The sequence below is a fragment of the Pelophylax lessonae genome (genome assembly GCF_965119305.1).
Source record: "Pelophylax lessonae genome assembly, chromosome: 1".
In the NCBI taxonomy this organism is placed as follows: Eukaryota; Metazoa; Chordata; class Amphibia; order Anura; family Ranidae; genus Pelophylax; species Pelophylax lessonae.
This window is the reverse complement of record NC_138768.1, coordinates 273,952,365-273,974,901: the sequence shown is the minus strand read 5'-3', so window position 1 is coordinate 273,974,901 and position 22,537 is coordinate 273,952,365. Positions and strand designations below refer to the sequence as shown.

The 22,537-nt window shown below is 43.8% G+C and overlaps 1 protein-coding gene across 1 annotated transcript in view; it reads left to right on the top strand.

Moving 5' to 3' along the window:
• Positions 1-22,537, top strand: part of SLC5A1 (solute carrier family 5 member 1) — a 91,712-nt gene that overhangs the window by 46,753 nt on the left and 22,422 nt on the right. The window contains exons 7-10 of the mRNA XM_082254828.1: positions 11,066-11,146; positions 20,907-21,127; positions 21,217-21,352; positions 21,443-21,550. Coding sequence (XP_082110954.1) covers positions 11,066-11,146; positions 20,907-21,127; positions 21,217-21,352; positions 21,443-21,550 — 546 coding nt within the window. The remainder of the gene's footprint in view (positions 1-11,065; positions 11,147-20,906; positions 21,128-21,216; positions 21,353-21,442; positions 21,551-22,537) is intronic.

The following is a 22,537-nucleotide window of genomic DNA, read 5'->3' as shown; positions in this document are numbered from 1 at the left end:
TTCCGTCCAGGCCACTTTTTGCGATTCGGCGCTGTGCGACTTTAACTGACAATTGCGCGGTCGTGCGACGCCGTACCCAAACGAAATTTACGTCATTTTTTTCCCCACAAACAGAGCTTTCTTTTGGTGGTATTTGATCACCTGTGCGATTTTTACTTTTTGCGCTATAATCAAAAAAAGAACGTTTATTTTGAAAAAATAACAATATTTTTCCCATCTTTTTATATGAAATTCCCCCCCAAAAAATGTAAAAATCAAAATTTTTTTAAATTTTTGGCCAATTTGTTTTTTGCTACATATTTTTGGTAAAAAAAATCACAATAAGCGTATTTTTATTGGTTTACTCAAAAGTTATTGCGTTTACTAACAAAGGGAAAGATTTCTGTCATTTTTGGTGTTTTTTTTTTAACGCGTAATGGCGGTGATCTGCCTTTTTTTTTTGCGGGACTGTGACATTGCGGCGGACAGATCGGACCCTTGACTGACATTTTTGACACTTTTGGGGGTACCAGTGACATTACTGCAGTAATCAGTGCTATATATATGCACTGTTACTGTAAAAATGACACTGGCAGGGAAGGGGTTAATTTTATTGGAGAGGGAGGGGTTAATGTATGCCTAGTGCTTACTGACGTGTGGGGGGGAGGTGACAGAGTGACACAAGGACAGATCCAGGGTTCAGCTAAGCTGAACCCTGCAATCTGACCCTGCCTGTCACTTCAGAGATCCGCCCGCTGTGTTTACACACAGCGGGCGGATCTCCAGACTCGATCCCCGACGATCGGGTAAGAGCAGCGGCGATCGCCGCTGCTCCTCCCCTGGCCCGACTCCCGCTGTGACTGAAAACAGCGGGAGCGAGCCTCCGGCGGCGTGCGCGCGCCGCCCACAAGGGGCGGAGTCCAGCGACGTAGGTCTACGTCGCTGGACGAGAAAGAGACACTTTGCTGCAGTAGCAGCAAAGTGAGCGGGGGTAAAGTGACTTTAACGGACAATTGCGCGGTCGTGCGACGCTGTACCTAAACAAATTTGATGTCCTTTTTTTTCCCACAAACAGAGCTTTCTTTTGGTGGTATTTGATCACCTGTGCGATTTTTTGATCATGTGCTATAAACAAAAAAAGAGCATCAATTTTGCAAAAATAACAATATTTTTTCACATTTCAATAACAAAATTTTCACATTTTTATATGAAATTCCCCCCAAAAAAATATAAAAATCAAAATTTTTTAACATTTTCGGCCAATTTGTTTTATGCTACATATGTTTGGTAAAAAAAATCGCAAAAAGCGTATTTTGATTGGTTTGCGCAAAAGTTATCGCGTTTACTAACAAAGGGAAAGATTTTTGTCATTTTTGTTGTTTTTTTTTTAACGTGTAATGGCGGTGATCTGCGATTTTTTTTGCGGTACTGCAACATTGCGGCGGACAGATCGGACCCTTGACTGACATTTTTGACACTTTTGGGGTTACCAGTGACATTTGTACAGTAATCAGTGCTATACATATGCACTGTTACTGTAAAATTACACTGGCAGTGAAGGGGTTAACTTTTTTGAGAGGGAGGGGTTATGTGTGTCCCTAGGGGCGTGATTCAAACTGTGATTGGCTGTGGTTTGAGGTGTAGGAACAGTGATCAACGGTCCTACATAGTAGAACCGTATAATCACTATTCCTACACAGGGGAGAATGACAGGCGGCTTGTTTACATCATATACGATATAGGGACTATATCGTAGAGTATGCTAAAGACAACAACATCATCAGCAGTAACCAGCACGGGTTTACAAATGGGCGTTCTTGTCAAACCAATCTCTTAGCATTCTACGAGGAGGTGAGCTGTGAGCTAGATAGGGGCAGACCAGTGGATGTGGTGTACTTGGATTTCGCTAAGGCGTTTGATACAGTTCCCCACAAGCGCTTGATTTATAAAATAAGGTCTGCAGGTATCGACAGCAGGGTTTGCTCTTTGATACGGAACTGGCTAAAAGGCCGTACCCAAAGGGTGGTAATAAACAGCGCATACTCAGACTGGTCTGAGGTGGTAAGCGGGGTGCCCCAGGGCTCAGTCCTGGGACCAACCTTGTTCAATTTATTCATAAACAGCATTGAAGACGGGATCAGTAGTTCGATATCAGTTTTTGCAGATGACACACAATTGGCCAGGGCAATAACTGCACAGCATGAAGCAGATATCCTACAGAATGACCTGGACAAAATTACGGAGTGGGCAACGACATGGCAAATGAGGTTTAACGTGGAGAAGTGTAAGGTTTTGCACTTGGGGACTAAAAACATAAAAACACAATACACGTTAGGAGGGGAACCCTTGGGGGAATAAAAAATGAAGTCTTGGTTGATGATAGATTAGGCAACAGCATGCAATGTCAAGCGGCAGCTGCCAAAGCCAACAGAATATTAGCATGCATAAAGAAAGGGATGTATTCCAGAGATAAGACTATAATCCTTCCACTTTATAAAACTCTGGTCCGACCGCATCTGGAGTACTTTGTCCAGTTCTGGTCGCCAGTCCTCAGGAGGGATGTGTTGGAGCTGGAGAGAGTCCAGAGACGGGCAACTAAACTGATTAGGGGGTTGGAGGACCTTAACTATGAAGAGCGGCTGCAATCGCTCGTTTTATTCTCCCTGGAGAAGAGACGTCTGAGGGGGGACATGATAGCAATTTATAAATATCTTAATGGGGATCTCAGCTTAGAAAAAAAGCTGTTCATTCGAAGGAATTGCATGAGGACTCGAGGACATACAATGCGATTAGAGGAGAAGCGTTTTAGCCTCAGGCAACGAGGAGGATTCTTTACTGTTGGGGCTACAAGATTGTGGAATTGTCTACCACAAGAGGTGGTTTCTGCGGGTAGTATGGTGGCTTTCAAAAGACTCTTAGACTTACATCTCAAGGATCAGGACATTAAGGGCTATGTTAGATGATTACAGCCACACACACCTACACAGGTTGAACTGGATGGATTATTGTCTTTATTCAACCTCACCTACCATGTAACTATATATGTAACATCAGCCGCCTGCCTTTCTCCCTCTGCACCGACGATCGCTGAGTGACCGGCAGACCCGATGTCACACGCGCGGGGGGGGGGTCCGTGACCGCGCGGGAGCACGCCTCCGGGGGCGCGCGCTCGCTCCCTAGACCCTCACAGGCTAGCGATGTAGTACTACGTCGCTCTGCCTGTGAGGGGCTGACCGCCGCAGTAAATAGTCGTGCGGCGGTCGGCAAGCGGTTAACTTATAAACAACAAGTGTCAGAAATAGGACCGTCCTTAAGTGGTTAATGTTTAGCAAGCATTAAATTGAATGCATTATTTTTGTGTATTCTAGTTTTTACATAGCAGTCTTATCTTAAACTTTTATATAGACTACTGCCATCCATGGATTTTCCATGTATGACAGTAAATACCCTATTTAATGTATCTGTTAATAGTCTTCTTACCTATGGACAAATCTTGTTATTTTCTAGCAGTGTGTATTATATATGTGATTTCCCTGCCAGGATTAAGGTACAGCTGTGTTGCAGTTATAAACTAGAAAAATCTGTATCTAGGGACTTAAAACAAATGAAGTGTTCACTCAGGCTTCATCCTGTAGCAATAAGTGATAAGCAGAAAGTATACCTGAGTTGAGCACATATTACACATAACACATTATCACATTAACCTATCATAAAATAATAGAGCCTTAAAAACGCGCAAAGGTCACATGTACCGTGTGCCGAATGCTTTCTTCAGTTTTATGAACGTTGTGTATCCTGGATGCAAATGTTCCAAACACACCATAACAGACCAATGTCCTAATCCTTTCTGGTAAACAAAATCCTATAGTTTTATTTTTGTAAATCCTATTGATTATGATGACAAGAACTCTTAATTTTTCTCAGAGAGAGAAAATAGGGAATACAGATCTGTAGAATAAGGAAGAACGAAAAAAATTGAGGCTCGGTTCACATTGGTGCACTGAAAGACATCGCATGTGATTCGATGCAAATCACATGCAATGTCTGTGCGATGTGAATTCAGCCAACAGATTGTATGGCTGAATGGGATGGTAGGAAGGAGATTAGATAATTTGAAACTTACCTTATATCACCTTATATCTTAAACCTTAAAACCTGTATAAACACTCCTTTTTTTTTTTTAAATAAAATAAGGCACTCGGACTACAGTTTGGTAAAAAACGGCCGCGGCTTCTTTATTGACTGGTATTCAAAATAACATAAACCATCTTTATAAATATCAATATAAATAACAGACCAACCCAGTCATAACCATACCTCATTGCCTGTCACCATACCCCCGAAGCGCGGCCAATTCAATTAACGAACCCAAGTTTGCATTAAATATGTCAAGGCCAATACCGGAGAGGGGAACGCCATCTCCCCGGTAAAGACCCTGAACCCCACCCTCCAAGTCCGAATGCCTGTATGATAATACATTCACCTGTGCCAAAAACTTTTCCAAAGCACGATTAACACGCTTTTTAATTTTACCATGGAAACGCAAACGGCCTGACGACCAGACCAGCCTGTGCACAATCTCCGAAAACATCACTACCATTTCCGGGAATCTTAACTTCAGACTGTGCAGGTCGTCCCGTATTTGAAAAATTAGATCTAGTGTTCTCACTTTTCCTATATCGTTCCCCCCCAAGTGTACCACCAGAATGTCAGGAGGGGGTTGGGATTCAAACAAACTCTCCATGCTAGGTAATAACTCCTCCCATCTCATGCCCCTCTTACTGAACCAGGAAACTTGAAAACGATGTTGGTCCAAGCCAAGGAGTTCGGAATATATCCGTCGCCTCGCTCGTTGCTGGGCCCAGAACACAAAAGAGTGTCCCACAATCCACACCTGCAATGGATTACCTGAAAGGAGCAAAAACGAGGTTAGGGCAAACATAAGAGGTGTAACAATCTGATTTCCATCTACCAATGTTTTTAATCAATCCCACCTCCAAACCCGCCCTTGATGCCTCAGTTGCCGCCCCGATCCGAAATGAATGGGACGAGAACCGCAACTGGCCCAGGCCAAGCGACTGTAAACACTTCCGAAACACAAAATCAAATTGGTATCTAGTTACCATTCGCATGGATCAGGAAATATACATTGTCACCCTCCCTGACCCTTAAATAGTCTGAAACCAGCATCACCGGGCAAACCGGAGAACCCCTAAACCTGTGCAGGTGGCACCAATGTCCCAAACCCCTCTGATCCGTTTTTGATTTGACCAGAAACACACTCACTCTGTCCGCTGTACAGCAAACATTGGTAAATTTAAGACCCGAGCCAGCCACCGTGCGAACTGGAATAATTTCCGATATTCGCAACGCCGCGAAAAACAGCAAAGAAAAAATTGCCCGGAACAATATGGCTTCATACGCCGAAAAACATATACCCGACACTGTGGAACATAGACTTCGCAACATGTCCAAAGTAATAGGGCGACGCAAATCTGGATGAGCCGTTCTCCTTCTGTAGCCCTTCATTGCCTGTTGGACCGAGAAAAAGGATGCGCAAGCCGGATGACCCTGCAACTTGACAAAGAAGGAAACTCCTGCTAGCAACTTATTGATATGTGACCAGGAGTACCCCTTCTCAAAAAGCGAGTTCAGAAAAAGCAGGACCAACTCCTCTGAGAAGGACTCCCGAGGGCTGTGCACGGAAGCAAGAAAAGACAGCCACACAGCAAACGCCGATTGGTAGCCCGACCAAGTGCTGTGCGCCAAGGAATGCTGTACATTGTCCATCACCAGCTCTAAACCAAATCCCACAGGTGAGTCGGGCAAGGCACGCCTACAGAATCCGCCTCTGGGAGGAGCTGAAAGAATTTCTGAACCTGGAAACGAGATAAAGAATCCGCCAGATCATTGCTTTTCCCAGGAACATGGGTAGCCTTAATCCATACGTTCAACTTTAAACATTGGGAAACCAAGTACCTGAGCAAAGCAATGACCGGCGGAGACCTAGATGACAGGCAATTGATGGCGTACAGAACACCTTTGTTATCCGTACTAACCATCAAACGCCTGTTTCTAAAGGAATCACCCCAAACCTCCAACGCCACCACAATTGGAAACAGTTCCAGCAAAACAATGTTTTTAATTAATTTAGATCGCCTCCATCTCTCGCACCAACGCTCCGCACACCAGTGAGTCCGCCAAATTGCGGCGAAACCCACCGAGCCCGCAGCGTCAGTGAAGAGCATGAAATCCGAATCCAAAACAAACTCCTCTTGCCAAACAGCTCTACTGTTAAAATGAAGCAGGAACTGTAGCCATACCAACAGGTCCTCCCTCATATCATGCGTCACTCTAACGTGCGCCGAGGGGGACTTCAAACCCGATATTGAGAGGTACAGCCTCCTGGAAAAAGCCTTACCCACAGGTATTACCCTGGAGGCAAAGGCCAGTAACCCCAGAAGCGACTGCATCTCTCGCAAACATACCTTCTTTTTCCGCATTACCAAGTACAACATACCTCGCAGCCGTCGAATCTTGTCCTGAGGTAGCCGAAATTCCATCAGATTTGAATCCACGGTGATGCCTAAAAACTCGATACAGGTGCAAGGCCCCACCGTCTTTTCACCCGCTAATGGGATGCCAAAATTCTCACAAAGCATGAAAAAAGAATTAAGAATGAACTCACAATCAGGGGTGTTCGCTTTCCCCATAAACAGGAAGTCATCCAGATAGTGAATTACCTGGGACTTACCTGTCACCTGTGTCACCACCCACTCCAAAAAAGTGGCAAAGCACTCGAAATAAAAACAGGAAAGCGAACACCCCATAGGAAGACACCTGTCAAAATAATATTGTCCCTCAAAAAATATACCTAGAGAGCTGAAACAGGAAGGATGCAAAGGCAGTAAACGAAAAGCGGACTTGATGTCCGCCTTTGCAAGTAATGCCCCCCTACCCAAACCTTTAACGATACATAGAGCATCTTCAAACGTAGAATAATGCACCGATGCCTCGTCCAAGTCAATCTGGTCGTTTAAAGAATCACCCCGCGGATGCGACAGGTGATGGATCAAACGAAAAGCATTCGGCTCTTTTTTAGGAACGATACCTATAGGGGATATTCGAAAGTCATCGAAAGGGGGGGAACAGAACGGACCCACAAACCTTCCTTCATCTATTTCTTTATTAATCTTTTCAAACACCACATGGGACATACCAACAACAGATGGCAGATTGTTAACTATAGAGCACCCCCGGCCCGCAAACAGCGGAAGTTGGAAACCTAGACTAAACCCATCAATTAGCAGATCCGCCTTCCAGCGGTCGGGGTATGTTTGTAGCCACGGCAGCAGCTCTGCCAGCCTCACCGGCGTTTGGGCCTTTCGGAACACTTCCCTGTTGAGCCCCCGCCATTCGTCTGAAACATTTGGCCACTGGGTGAGCACCGGCGCAGAATGCGCATTCGTGCCGGTATTTACAAGTACCCGGCCATCGACACTGCCCGTCATTAAACGCAAAGCAGATCCCTCGCTTGTAAGCCGAGGGGGCTGCTGGTTGGGGCACCTGTGCACCAGGTGCTGCCCGGGGCTGAAAGGACCGCTGGGGGAGAAATAAATCCAACCAAAGTCCCACATCCTTAGCACCCCAGGACAGACCCGGATGCACTGCCATTTTTTGCCTAAAGGCTACATCGTAGTTAAACCACGATACCCCCCCGAACCCCTTATAAGCTTCGAGAATGATCTCGACGTGGTGAAACAACCCCACGCTTTTTTCCGGGAATTTCTCGCACATAACAGAGGAGTATATGCAGAAAGCCTGAATCCAGTTGAAAATAGACTTAGGTATAAAGCGCTTTCTATCATGTTCCTCCTCCTTTTCACCCTTTGTCATAAATTCCCTAGAGGAAGGCAAAAGGGACAATAAATCTATATAAACCCCTTGCCATATCCGCTCCTTTAAGGAGTCCGGTAAATGCATACCCAGGGATGAAACAGTATACGTCATAGGTTCCTTCAGAACAGATTCGGGGAGATTTTGTGTTTTAGCAACTTCAAATAGGCTACTCCTACTTTGCACACTAGGGGGCGCCCAAACCTCACTAACCTCCGGCACCCCCTCCCCTGCTCTTGGTAAGGGAAAATTCTGGCAGAAATATCTGAACAAATTAAAAAATGTATTCGGGCTATTGACTCCCGGCAACTCACCACCCGGGACAGCCTGTCGTCTGGGGGGATTCGGATCCTCCGGCTCGGACTCCTCCACCCGTGCCTCTTGATGGGGGATGCATGGCTGGCTGCTGGCCTGGAGGGGCGCACCTTGGGCAGCAACAGGCGGCCTCCCTCCAGCTCTAACTCCTGCTTGTGGGGCCTCAGACCGTCTTGACCCCGCCGATCCGCTTCTACGGCCCGCTGCGGCCTCTGCCGGACGTCCTCTCCGGTCCGCACTCTCCGCCCTCCGCCCGGCCGGGCGCCTCGATTCCACCGGCGAGTACCGTCTCCTCGGTGTCCGCTTCCTCCTCTCTGGGCCGACTGCCCCGGAAATGCTTTGCCACGTCGCATCTCCGCCGACGTCACCCGACCGGTGACCGGCGTCCACATCCGGCGGGCCCGACATCACCTGACCTGCCGCGAACTCCGACCCGGTTGTAGTGCCACCGACATCCTCTGCCGCCACCGCCGGTACGGTATCCGAAGGTCCCACCGCTGTCGCAGTCCTGGGTACCTGCAGACACCTGCGGAGCCATTCCTCACCGCCCTCTTCTCCCGCACGCTCCAGCAGCTGACGAATGAGGGACATACTTGGCCGAAAAGACCGGTACCAGGAGCAGGTAAAGTCCAACCAAGGAAAATCCAGAAGCCAGGAAAAGCTGAAATCCAGATGGAAGGTATGAAGAGATGTGAGCCCCTGAGGGGCGGGAGGCAGCTTAAATATGCTTCTCCCTGAGGTAACCTCCACCCCATAGGCTGAGGTGAGCGGGCGGAGAAAGGGGCTCATTCGCTAATTCCTTAGAGAGAGAACCTAAACTGCCTGACAACCACCTGTTCTTCCTAATAGACCCCACTAAACTGCCTGGTAACTCATTCTGGCGGGAAACCTGGCTGAGGAGAGCTATGGGCCTCATTTACCACCCTTAAACCTGCTTTATTCTAAGTTTTAACCCCTTCCACCAGCCCATATGAAAGGGGGGCTAATTTAGCCCCCTTTCTAATATTCTCATCACATTTGGACCAAAGCGGTGCTGGACCCTTTTTTTGGTCCGCACGAGAATCGGGGGATATCTCATATGTAAACATATGAGATCATCTCTCATCGCCGGCGCTCCTTCCTCACACAGAGCCTGCAGTGTGAGGAAGGAGGGGGAGCCTCACAGCGCCGGGGACACAGAGACATGTAATCAGGGCACTGATCACCAGTGCCCTGATTACTAAAAGGTAAAAACATACACACAGTGCCCCCCATCAGTGCCCACAGTGCCCCCATCAATGCCCACAATCAGTGCCCATAGTGCTGCCAGTCAGTGCCCATCAGTGCCTGCTCATCTAGGCACTGATGAGCACTGACTGGCAGCACTATGGGCACTGAGTGTGGGCACTGATGGTGCTGCCCATCAGTGCCGCTCATCAGTGCCACCCGTCAGTGTCCAGTGCCATCCGCCAGTGCCCATCAGTGCCGCCTATCAGTGCCCATCAGTGCCGCCCGTCAGTGCCGCCTCTCAATGCCCAGCAGTGCCAACTCTCAGTGCCACCTCTCAGTGCCCAGCAGTGCCACCTCTCAGTGCCCAGCAGTGCCACCTCTCAGTGCCCAGCAGTGCCACCTCTCAGTGCCCAGCAGTGCCGCCTATCAGTGCTCATCAGTGCCGCCTATCAGTGCCGCCTATCAGTGCTCATCAGTGCGGCATATTAGTACCTCCTCATCAGTGCCCATAAGTGCCACCTCATCAGTGCCCATAAGTGCCACCTCATCAGCGTACATCAGTGAAGGAGAAAAATTTATTTTCAAAATTTACTCGCAGAAAATAAGAAAAAAAAATTTTTTTTCAAAATTTTCTGTCTTTATTCTTTTTTTTTGTAAAAAATAAAAAACCCAGAGGTGATTACATACCACCAAAAGAAAGCTCTATTTGTGTGAAAAAAATGATAAAAATTTCATATGGGTACAGTGTAGCATGACCGCGCAATTGTCATTCAAAGTGTGACAGCGCTGAAAGCTGAAAATTGGCCTGGATGGGAAGGGTGTTTAAGTGCACAGTAGGCAAGTGGTTAATGATCTCAGGAACCTGTACCTTCCCCAAAATACCCAACAAGCAGAGTTTAGGATCCTGTTGCAATGTAATTCCAAACACCCTCGAGAATGTACAAAGCACCTTCCTCCAATATATGTGAAGCTTCGGGCACCTCCATAATAGATGTATCAGATCCCCATGGTCCCTCAGACATCTAGTGCACAGGGCATTGTCATGTCTACCCATTCTATGCAATCGTGCAGGAGTATAGTGAGCCCTGTGGAGTATATACAACTGAAACAGCCTTTGTGCCACATTCAAAGAACTCGCCTGTACCGCCTGCAAAGCTTCTCCCCACTGCTCTTCACACAGGCATACTTAAGTGTACACTCGTGTGGGGGCCATGTTGACCCGCACGGGCATGAGGATGCACAGGTGTTCAGTGCATCCTCATGCAGGCAGTCCCATTCATGTCAGTTAGGACAAAGCGGCTGCACGGACACAGCTGCTGCTCCCAATCTGACATCCACGAGAGTACGGGTCCCTGCATCCACACTGTCTGTGTTTGGGGACCTGCACCCACATAGACGTCAAATTGGTGAGTGAGAAGCTGATAGTGTCCACGGGGAACTGCCAGAAGAAGAGAAAAACCACATTCTGTGCAATATTGTTGTACAAGGCAGGTATTACTTTTTTTTTATTTTTTTTTAGCCTTTAGTACTTTATTGTTAGTTGTATGCTATTCTTGTCATAAATGGCAATGTCATACCCTGTTCTTCTACTCTGACATTTCTGTATAGTAGGTATTCTTGTATAGGTATGTTCCTACATCTGATAGACAGTCTCTCTTTCTTTCAGGTGGTTTGGCAGCTGTTATCTACACAGATACTCTACAGACTATTATCATGCTTGTAGGATCCTTCATTCTCATGGGGTTTGGTAAGTTTATATCACCATGCCCATAATTTTAATTAGATAGGCCATACACATCTGATATTTGTGAGCAATGATCCAGTCTTTTGGTCTATTAGCAAATATTGGGTCCTTTAGAGGTTTACAACAGAATGATAACCAGAGGGGGGGCTACCCTTCCTATCATATTCTATTTGCTTTAGGTGCTGGAGGTACTATAGACACGAAAATCTTTTATCAAAAACAGAAAGCAATCAGAGATCTGCCACCGTTGTTTTAAATGCCACACATGATTGACCTTCAGCAAACTAACATGTGCAATGTAAATGTATGTATAGGAAAAAGCATTTCTTAGTTATGCAATAATAGACACAGAATTAAGCAATCAATGTACATTACATTATGCTACACACTGGCAAACAAAGGCCTCCCACTCCCAACCTGCCTCTGTGTTTTGCTAGTGTCCCAGGTGATCTCACATCTTCTTTCCTCTGAAAGAAGGAAACCCATTTCTTATTTTTTTATCAAGATCTCTTTTTCTTTTAGATCTTTTTTTCAGTAGCTTCAAAGCCAGAAAGGGCTTATTTTGCAGCTTTCTAGATTGGCTGATTCTAGGCATTGTAATTGGAGCTATACCCAGACTCCACTGAGAAGAAGCAGAGCCAGATTGTATTGCATCTTTTAGCATTGGACTTGCCTGAAGTTGCTGCCTGCAACACATGAGCAGCCCCAGAGTGCTTTACAGGTCCAGGGATGTGGTGCATCTGTCTGTTGGAACCCTGTCCCTGAAGACCCCTTGGGGGGGGGGGGGGTATGCCTGCTGGAGGACAAGGACAGGCAAAAGGGAGCAGATTCTGCCTCCCTAGCACCTCATGTATGATATATAAATGGTAACGCTAAATGTTATATATATATATATATATATATATATTATCTCACAAAAGTGAGTACACCCCTCACATTTTTGTAAATATTTTATTATATCTTTTCATGTGACAACACTGAGGAATTGACATTTTGTAAGAGTGTGCAGCTTGTATAACAGTGTAAATTTGCTGTCCCTTCAAAATAACTCAACACACAGCCCTTAATGTTGAAACCGCTGGCAACAAAAGTGAGTAACCCCTAAGTGAAAATATCCTAATTGGGCCCAATTAGCCATTTTCCCTCCCCGGTGTCATGTGACTCGTTAGTGTTACAAGGTCTCAGGTGTGAATGGGTAGCAGGTGTGTTAAATTTGTAAATTTGGTGTTATCGTTCTCACTCTCTCATACTGGTCACTGGAAGTTCAACATGGCACCTTGTGGCAAAGAACTCTCCTAGGATCTGAAAAAAAGAACTGTTGCAAAAAATGGCTTAGGCTATAAGAAGATTGCCAAGACCCTGAAACTGAGCTGCAGCACAGTGGCCAAGACTATACAAGACCATACAGTGGTTTACCAGGATAGGTTCCACTCATAACAGGCCTCGCCATGGTCGACCAAAGAATTTGAGTGCACGTGCTCAGCATTATATCCAGTGGTTGTCTTTGGGAAATAGATGTATGAGTGCTGCCAGCATTGCTGCAGAGGTTGAAGGGGTGGGGGTCAGCCTGTCAGTGCTCAGACCATACGCCGCACACTATATTAAATTGGTCTGCATGGCTGTCGTCCCAGAAGGAAGCCTTCTGAAGATGATGCACAAGAAAGCCCGTAAATAGTTTGCTAAAGACAAGCAGACTAAGGACAATCCTATTGAGCATCTGTGGGACATCCTCAAACAGAAAGTGGAGGAGCGCAAGGTCTCTAACATCCATCAGCTCCGTGATGTCATCATGGAGGAGTGGAAGAGGACTCCAGTGATAACCTGTGAAGCTCTGGTGAACTCCATGCCCAAGAGGGTTAAGGCATGCTGGAAAATAATGGTGGCCACAAAAAATATTGACACTTTGGGCCCAATTTGGACGTTTTCACTTAGGGGTGTACTAATTTTTGTTTCCAGCAGTTTAGACATTATTGGCTGTGTGTTGAGTTATTTTAAGGGGACAGCAAATTTACACTGTTATACAAGCTGTACACTCACTACTTTACATTGTAGCAAAGTGTCATTTCTTTAGTGTTGTCACATGAAAAGATATGATAAAATATTTACAAAAAATGTGAGGGGTGTACTCACTTTTGTAAGACACTGTATATATATATATATATATATATATATATATATATATATATATATATATGTATATATATCTTATATATATATATATATATATATATATATATATACATACATATATATATATATATACACACAGAATAAGGGAAAAGAAGCGGCGACGGTCTAAGTGCTGCAAGGGTTAAAAGTAATATTTTGTACATTTATTGGATAAAAAACACTCACATATTGCACAAAAGTAGGAGCTTTGTATGGGTAGACACGCTGTGTGGCAAGGTCGACAGCCCTCCTCCTCTCCTCCCAATGCCTGGAGCCCCGGAATCCCCCGGCATGGCCAACAACGTTGGACGCCACAGGACCATTGCCTTTCACTAGGACCTTGTCACACAGCGTGTCTACCCATACAAAGCTCCTACTTTTGTGCAATATGTGAGTGTTTCTTATCCAATAAGTGTATTACTTTAACCCTTGCTGCACTTAGATTGTTGCCGCTTCTTTTCCCTTATTCTGTGTGTGTGTGTGTGTATGTATATATATATATATATATTTATTAGGGATCGGATCGAAGCCGATATATCGAGGGCCAATATGCACTTTTTCCGATATATCGGAATTGGCTCTGGAGGTTACCGATATTGCCGATATTTCGGGAAAGTGCATGTACCGGAGTGATGCCTGCAGCTGGAGGCATCACCCCGGTACCGGCGTCCATAGCCGACGGTTGGCTGTCTTGTAATGACAACAGATGCGGCTGAGAATCTGCTCGGCTGTCATTACAAGAAGCGGGAGGGGACATCCCCCCCCCCCTCCCGCTGCCTCCTGCGGCTTGTCCGGGTCTCCCTTCCCACTGGGAGGTCTGACCAACCAGCCTGAATGGCCGCCGAAGACCTGATCAAAGCCGCATTCGGCTCTGATCAGGTCTCCATGCAAAAACACGGAAGTGATGTCTGGCGCCAGATTTAAAAAAATGACAGCATTAAAAAAGCCAAACTTGGCGTTTTTTAATGCTTTTAAGTGCAGAGGAGGGGTTTAGGGTCTTTTAGACCCCCCTGATCCCTCCACAAAAGTACCTGTCGAAAAATAAAAAATAAAACATTTTTTTTTAAAACGTGTAAATGTACAAAAATATCGGCCAATATCGGCCGATACCGATATGCATTGGTCAAAGTATCGGTATCGGCAACGAAAAACCGATATCGTCGATCACTAATATATATACAGTATCTCACAAAAGTGAGTACACCCCTCACGTTTTTGTAAATATTTTATTATATCTGTTCCACAGGATAGAGATACAGGGCATTCTGGTGATCTCCAATGCACTAACTTGCCCAGGTGGATGTGGTACTAGGACCGCTTCAGTCTCCTTGCAACTCTCTGTTGCCCAGGTCTTCTGTCCTAGAGGCTGGCTTACCACCCTTCTTCTTTGTCACTGGCTTTAAATGCCTGGATGTTTAAGTTTAGGTCCCGAGGGACAATGGTCTGCTGTATTTAGTTATCTCTAACTTCATGAAGCTAGAAAAGCAATTTCTCACAAACTTTACCATTGCACTTGAGACACATACAGTATTTCTCATGGTTCGAGGCAAGGAAGTGCTCCATGGAATGTATCTTGTCTTTTCTCCATACTGGTTTGGATCACCTGTTGGCATTGAGTACCATCAAGGGTCAAGTTTCTGCCTTGCTTTACTTTCTTTCCTTAGTAAAGGCCTTCGAACATGGTCCCATTCACCTTTTCCCTTATAAATGCTCCCCAGTGACTCCAGGATCTTAGCCTCATTCTGTAGATTTTGTAAAACCACCCTTTGAACTCTTTAGGGATATTCTTCTGTCTGCCCTTACTCGCATGGATACCTGTCTCATTAGCATCACTTCTGCATAGGGGGCTCTGAGTTGGTTACCATACCTTGCAAAGGACCCTTGTGCTATACAAAGACAAGGTTTTTTTGGGGCCCGAGACCCCCTTTTTTTTTTCAAGATGGTTTCTTCTATTCACTTTAACTAGGACTTCTACCATCTCTCATTCCTACTCTGAAACATCCTAAGCCACCTAGTCTTCTGTTTACATAGGTTTTATCAGGTGGATGCTCAGGTCTCAGCTGATGCTGGATTTGGCCCTAAGCCTGTTTAGTCTCTTCTGTGTGTTTTTGTGGGCCTGACAACCTTTCATTTGTTGTGTCACCCCCCTCAATTGGACTCCTTTGGACATCCCAAAATACATTAATTACTTCATTCTGTGTCCTTTAATGTACCTACTGTAAAATCCTATTTTTTGGAGTACATTAAGGGACATTCCTACTGAATGGGAGGGGTTATACTGAGCTGACCTTTAATCTTTGTTTGCCAGTGTCCAATTTTCTAAAAGCAGCAGTATATCCCGGTGTATTTCAATTACTTCATCTTGTGTCCTTGTTCTACTCCAAGTAAAGGATTTTATGGTAAGTTTAAAATCCTATTTTTTTAACCTTTCCAAAAAACTTTTGACTATACATACAATTTAAATTAAATCTAAAGACAGTTTTTTTATTTATTTTTTTTTCCATCTACATCCTATTAGGGAGATGTCCCATCAGTCAGTGGAAATCCTTCCAAAGTTAAGCCCCGTACACACGTACTGATCGTCGGCCGAACGATCGGCCGTCTTTTTCCAGGGCTGTCGTGTCTGTTGAAAACTGCAAAAGACTGCACACGAATTTTGTCGGCCAACAACAGCCGACTGCAGAAGTGATGTCATGTGATGGTTAACTTTCCTTGTCTTTTTTCTTTTCTGAGCATGCCCAGTCTTGCTAATCTGCTGTCTGTCGGCCAAAATCTGTACTGACTGGCGAACAATCGGCCGTTCTGGTGACGGCCAACAAATATTTTAAAGTCTGCACAACAGATTCTGTTCGGCCGAAAATGCGCTGTCGGCTGTCCGAAGCATCATACTAACAAGCCTACAATCGGCCGATCGGTCGGCGGCCGAATATTTACGGCCGGCAATCGGTACGTGTGTACGGGGCTAAACACCAAAATTTTTATCGTCCATCCCCAGACGACCAATTTTCATTTAATGTGTATGCAGTTCGTCCGTGAAAAATCGGATACGAAAGACCGCGCATGATCTGAAGTTGCTGACAACCCGGAAGTCTGGGAACAAATGTCCCAAAAAAAAAAAAAAAAATGGACGAGAAATTTTGTGAACATTTATGCACTGTCAACTGAAAACGGTTATGAATGCTGAGCAAGAGAGAGAAAAATCGGAGGATATTTTGTCATATTTTCGTCAAGTGTGTACGGGCCTTAAGGGGATACAGACAGCAATATTATCCCGACAGAGCTCTTTAAAATAGAACTATACTGCATCTGAGCACCACAAACCAAAAACGCTATTTAATGAATTTGTATTATTCAAAGCAAACTCCCCAAACCATTCATGTCTTGTTGCTTTATTTTGCTGAGAAATCACTTTGAAAACTACCTCCGTGCATTTCTGGCTGTGGCCATTTTGAGTAATGGCAGATAATTCATGTAGCATTTACTTCCTGGAATCCATTTGCCCTCAACTGAGGCATGCAGACAGGAGGGTGTGCTTGGTTAAGAAACCAATTCTCCTTTACTGAAGACTACATCATTTGACTAGGCCAGAAACCAGGAAGCAACTTCAGAAATGTGAAATAAACGTTTAAAACAAGTAAATATATTATGCCTGCCTTCCTATCTATTTAATAATGCTAGCAGCATAAGGATTAAAAATAGTAAATGTTAATTGAGAGAGTAAAGTTCCACTTTAATATGAAGGCAATCCCTGGAAAACTTTACTTTCTTTATCATGTGCCGGAGCTGTTATCACTAAAGGCACACAGTCCGTACATCAAGATTTCACAGTACTGAAATCTTGGAGTGAAAACCTAGTGGTTTATTCCCAGTCTACCTAGTAATTCACTAGACATTATCAATCAGATTTGGCCTGGCAAACAAATGGTGACAAGCTCTCAAAAAAGAAACATGTCGGTGATATATTGTTGATGAAAACTGTACAAACACTTAAGATTCAAGTACAGACTAAACTTATTTTGTTTTTTGCAGGAAAGGGGTAGAATTTTTTTTAATGTTTTATTGGGGTCTGCATAGCCAGTGCGGATTTCCCCTCGCTCACACAGAACAAGGGCAATTTTTATTTCCTTCCTGTCTATTTATACATGCCAGACAATAGAAAGTAGGATTTCCTCATTAGGGACATATGCAGCAATAAAAACACAGTTTCTAACGAATTGGGAAAGTTTTAAAGTGGAACGCTCTCAATCGATGTTGACTATTTTTTGTCGTTATGCTGCTAGCATTAGTAAATAGATAGGAAGGTATATTATATTTACCTGTTTTAAACTTTGATTTCACATTTCTTCAATTACTTCCTGGTTTCTGACCCATGCATATGTCATATATCCCAGGAATCTTGAGGAAAGGAGGAGGGATTTCTCAGCTAAGAGCAAATGCCTCAGTTAAGAGCAAATGGATTCCAGAAATTAAATGCTACATGAATTATCTGTCCTTACTCAAGATGGCCATGGTCACAAAATGCTACAAGATGGTTTTCAAAGTGGTTTCTCAGTAAAATAAAGCATGGAGACATGGATTGATAGGGGAGTTTGCTTTGAATATTACAAATAAATAAATAGCGTTTGTGGTGCTCAGATACAGTGTATTTCCACTTTAAGGCTTTAGGGCCGTATACACGGGCCAAATATCGGACAGCAATCAGCCTGTGTGTACGGCAGCTGGTCCAGCAGAAGTCTGCTGATCAGCATTCTCAGGCCAATGGCTGGGAGTACTGACCGTTCTGTTCTAGTGGGGGACAATCCCCCTTATAGGACACAATAGCTCAGCGGGGTGATCACTGTACTAACATTGCATAGTTAGTACAGGATCTCCTCCTATGCTCTTCAGGTTTTTCTCATTTAGCCCGCTACTGTATCTATGGAGGGAGCCATGGTTGTCACCCTAGGCTGCCTGATATGGACTACAAACATGCCTTTGTCTTCATTTGCTGCATTCACTGACACTGACATAATCTGCCCTCCTGAAACTGTTCCAAGCAGTGAATCAGAGTGCAGATTAATTTGGTATCTGCTCACCTTAGTTCGTTTAACCGCTTGCCTATCGTATCCTATCAGCTCCACTGCGCTGGATCATATACCTAGTACCTAATGTAGCATTTCCGGGTTGAGGGCCTGCAGGCGCGACCCCGGTGGCCCGCTTTTGCTGTGATTATTCACAGCTGGAGCCGATCAGCGGGTAACACAGACTCAATGTCCGCCAGCACCTCCATTTGTTCAATACACAGGCAGAATGACAGTCTGCCTATGTAAACAAGGAAGGCATTGATCCTGTGTAGAAGAAAAAATCCTCTATTTGGTAGGATTGTGAAGGGCAACTAATTATATTGCTAAAGCAAAATGATAATGTATTGCTTAAAAAAATCATATTTTATTGAAGCTACATAATTTAAAAAGCCCCCAAACAGGGGTGTACATCACAAAAAACATATACAAGCAAGATCATAGTAAAAAAAATAAACCACCATCCTTCTCTGGCCCGCTTAGACGGAGAGAGAGAGGGAGGATTTGCAACTCGAGGAAGGGCTTCGCCCCCTCCCCCAGGGAGCTTATTTGGGATAAACTGGGGCCACCTTGTATACCTATACTCTGGCTACAATTTTCTCCCCTTCAGAAGGGCTTTGAGCTCCATACATGTAAAAAATACATTTTTACAACCTGGCGGTTGAATAGTGCCCAGAGGGTCCTTGTATACTAGGGGGAGGATTGACGCACTTGCTTAGATGGTGTCTGTGGGTTAGCGGTGTGACCAAACTACTCCTATGATATTGGTAAATATTCCCTGACAAAGGACAAATTGAATGTTTGAAACGCATTGGAACCTCTAGCTTTCAATAGCATCTATTGTACCTGGATGTGCAATTATGATGAAGGTCAACAACAAGTAGCTGAAATTACCACAATGGGCCAGTTGTCATTTCTGCATTGACACGTGCTTTAAATGTTTTTTGTCTTTGTTTTTTCACTATGATCTACTTGTATATGTTTTTTATGATGTACACCCCTGTTTGGTGGCTTTTTAGATTATGTAGCTTAAATAAAATATGCATTTTTTAGGCAATACATTATCATTTTTGCTTTAGTAGTATACTTAGTTGCCCTTCACAATCCCACCAAATAGAGGAATGTTTCTTGTAGATTTAATTGGGATGATGGCAACTACACCCTTGGTTAGATGAGCTTTTTATTTTTTGTCTTGGCATTGATCCTGTGTTCCTACAAAGCAGGGACATGGATCTAAGCCTTCCCCTAGTAAAAGCACCTCCCACACAGAGTGAAAACACAGGCTAGGTACACAGTTAACCCTTTGATCATCCCTGATGTAAACCCCTTCTCAGCCATTGTCAATAGTGCAGTGACAGTGCATATTTTTAGCACTAGTGCCCAAAAGTGTTTAAAAAGTGTCAGTGTCTTGACTTTCCGCCGCAATATCGCAGTCCCGCTATAAGTTGCTGATCACCGCCATTACTGGTAAAAAATAAAAATAAAATAAAAAAAAAGAAATAAAAATATCTCATAGTTTGTAAACACAACTTTTGGGCAAACCAATCACTATACGTTTATTGGAAATTTTTTTTACCATGTAGCAGAATACATATTGGCCTAAATTGATGAAGAAATTCGAGTTTTACATTTTTTATGGATATGTTTTATAGCAGAAAGTAAAAAGTATATATATTTTTTTTCTTCAAAATTGTCGGCATTTTTTTGTTTATAGCGCAAAAAATAAAAACCGCAGAGGTGATCATATACCCCCCCCCCCCAAAGAAAGCTCTATTTGTGGGGGAAAAAAGGACATAAACTTTTATTTGGTACAGCATCGCACGTCCACGCAATTGTCAGTTAAAGTAATGCAGTGTCGTATCACAAAAAATGGCCTGATCATGAAGGGGGTATACCTTCCGGAGGTCAAGTGGTTAAACACAGTCAATATTCTTAAGCTCTGATGAAGGGGTAGAGTGTTTGGCCTCCAAAACACATTGGTTTTATTCTGCTATGAATCAATTTTATTAAATTACCTTGGACTGTTGGACGATTCTTGGGCGCTCTCATTAGATTGTATGTTCATTGCTTTTTGAGGTCTACACAAGGGAGGCTTTTACAGGTAGATGGCACATCTAAAATATGTTAAACTATGTGAATCTCATGTGAAGATTGTTTTTTTAAATGAATAGTCTGGAAACAGGTTCTCTTCAAGTGCTAAGGATTGATATAAATATTGGGTTAAAAGCTAGCGTGAGATTAAGGGGGTTCAGTGGTTGGTTACAATTTAAGAAAGCTTAAGAATTAATTTTAGGGGTTAGGGTAATTATTAGGGTTTGGGTGATGGTAGCGGCAGGCCTTCTTTTCTATGCCTGAAAGATCACACTGAGAATTACTATACTGGGTTTCCAACCTACCATATTGGACAGTGTATAACCAGCCTTAAATTATGTTATTGTTTAAAATATGATGAACTTTTATAACCCCTGAACTAAGCTTATTGTCAACCCTGATATTATGTTAATATTAAGCACAAAATCCGTTTTTTTTTTTAGCATTCAATAAAGTTGGAGGATATGAAAATTTTATGACTAAATACATGGCTGCCATTCCCACTGATATTATAAATAATGGCACACCAGTTGACCCAAAATGCTACACTCCACGGGCAGATGCCTTCCACATTTTCCGGGATCCCATCACAGGAGATATGCCATGGCCAGGTCTTATCTTCGGTTTAACCATCCTAGCCCTGTGGTACTGGTGTACAGATCAGGTAATTTACATAAGCAGTGAACACAAATGTTGTACCTTTACTGATAATAAAATAATGCAAGGTCAACAAAAATTTGTTTTCTTCTCCAGGTGATAGTACAGCGATGTCTCTCGGCCAAAAACATGTCACATGTCAAGGCTGGGTGTGTGCTGTGTGGATATCTTAAACTTTTACCCATGTTCCTGATGGTGTTCCCAGGAATGATAAGTCGCATTCTGTACACAAGTAAAGGCATTACTTAAGACTTTGATCAAAATTTATAACAATAATTTACAGACACAAAGATGCTTACATGTCCTCTGTTTCTCTTTATAGATGAGGTAGCTTGTGTGGTGCCAGAAAAGTGTAAAGAATACTGTGGTACCGAAGTTGGATGCACAAATATCGCATACCCTAAGATGGTTATTGATTTGATGCCAGATGGTAAGACGTTCCTGATAAATATATCTGCAAAGCAGCTTTTTCAGAATTAGAGTAAAACAGTGGTCTTGCTATGGCTATGAATATTTAAAGTTTTCCATATTCTTAAAAAGCATTGCATTATCTTTGAGTGCAAGCCCTCACTGACTTCTGTAGCTGCAAGAACTGTGGTGTAATTTATGCACAAAGCATACAGCAACAACACTTTCATTTTTAACAGCTCAGTCCATTTTTCTCCTCACCCCCAGCAGTGACTTCTAAGCCTTCCAGCCATTTAATTCATAATATAGACCAGTTGGATGACTCCACTGCTTGTATTGGGAACTTTGAAGATTAATTACTCCACAATATCTGCAGCTTTAGAGGTCAGCTAAGGCCTGTTTTAAGTCTCATTTACTGCTTGTAAAGAATATGTAAATATTTGAACAATCATAGTCTGGCCACAGTTCTACTTTAAGGGCTCTTTCACACGAGCTTTCCGTATGTCCGCAAATCATCCTATTTTTTTGCGGATGATTTGCGGACATAATGTAAATCTATGGCATTGCGGATGTCAGCGGAATACCATCCGCTGACATTCGATTTCCTTCCTTTCAGTTCTGTTCCGTTTTTTCGAACGGAACAGAACCCTATTTTTCCTCCGTTCAAAAAATGAAAAGGAAGGAAAATCGGATGTCAGCGGTGTCATCCGCTGACATCCGCAATCCCCATAGACTTACATTAGGTCCGCATATCATCCGCAAACGGATGGGATGATATGCGGACACACGGAGCGGATCACAGAAATGTCATCCGCTCCGTGAAAAAAAAAAAAGGACCGCAGCGGAGCTCTCACACGGAGCGGCCGTGTGAAAGAGCCCTAAGTGTGCCAGCCACAGAGAAACCAAAACAGACTTTACCAGATGTAAATAGAATATAACACACATTATATAAAAACAAATATAATGCACAATACAATAAAGGGTTACTAAAGGCATTCAAAAAAAATAA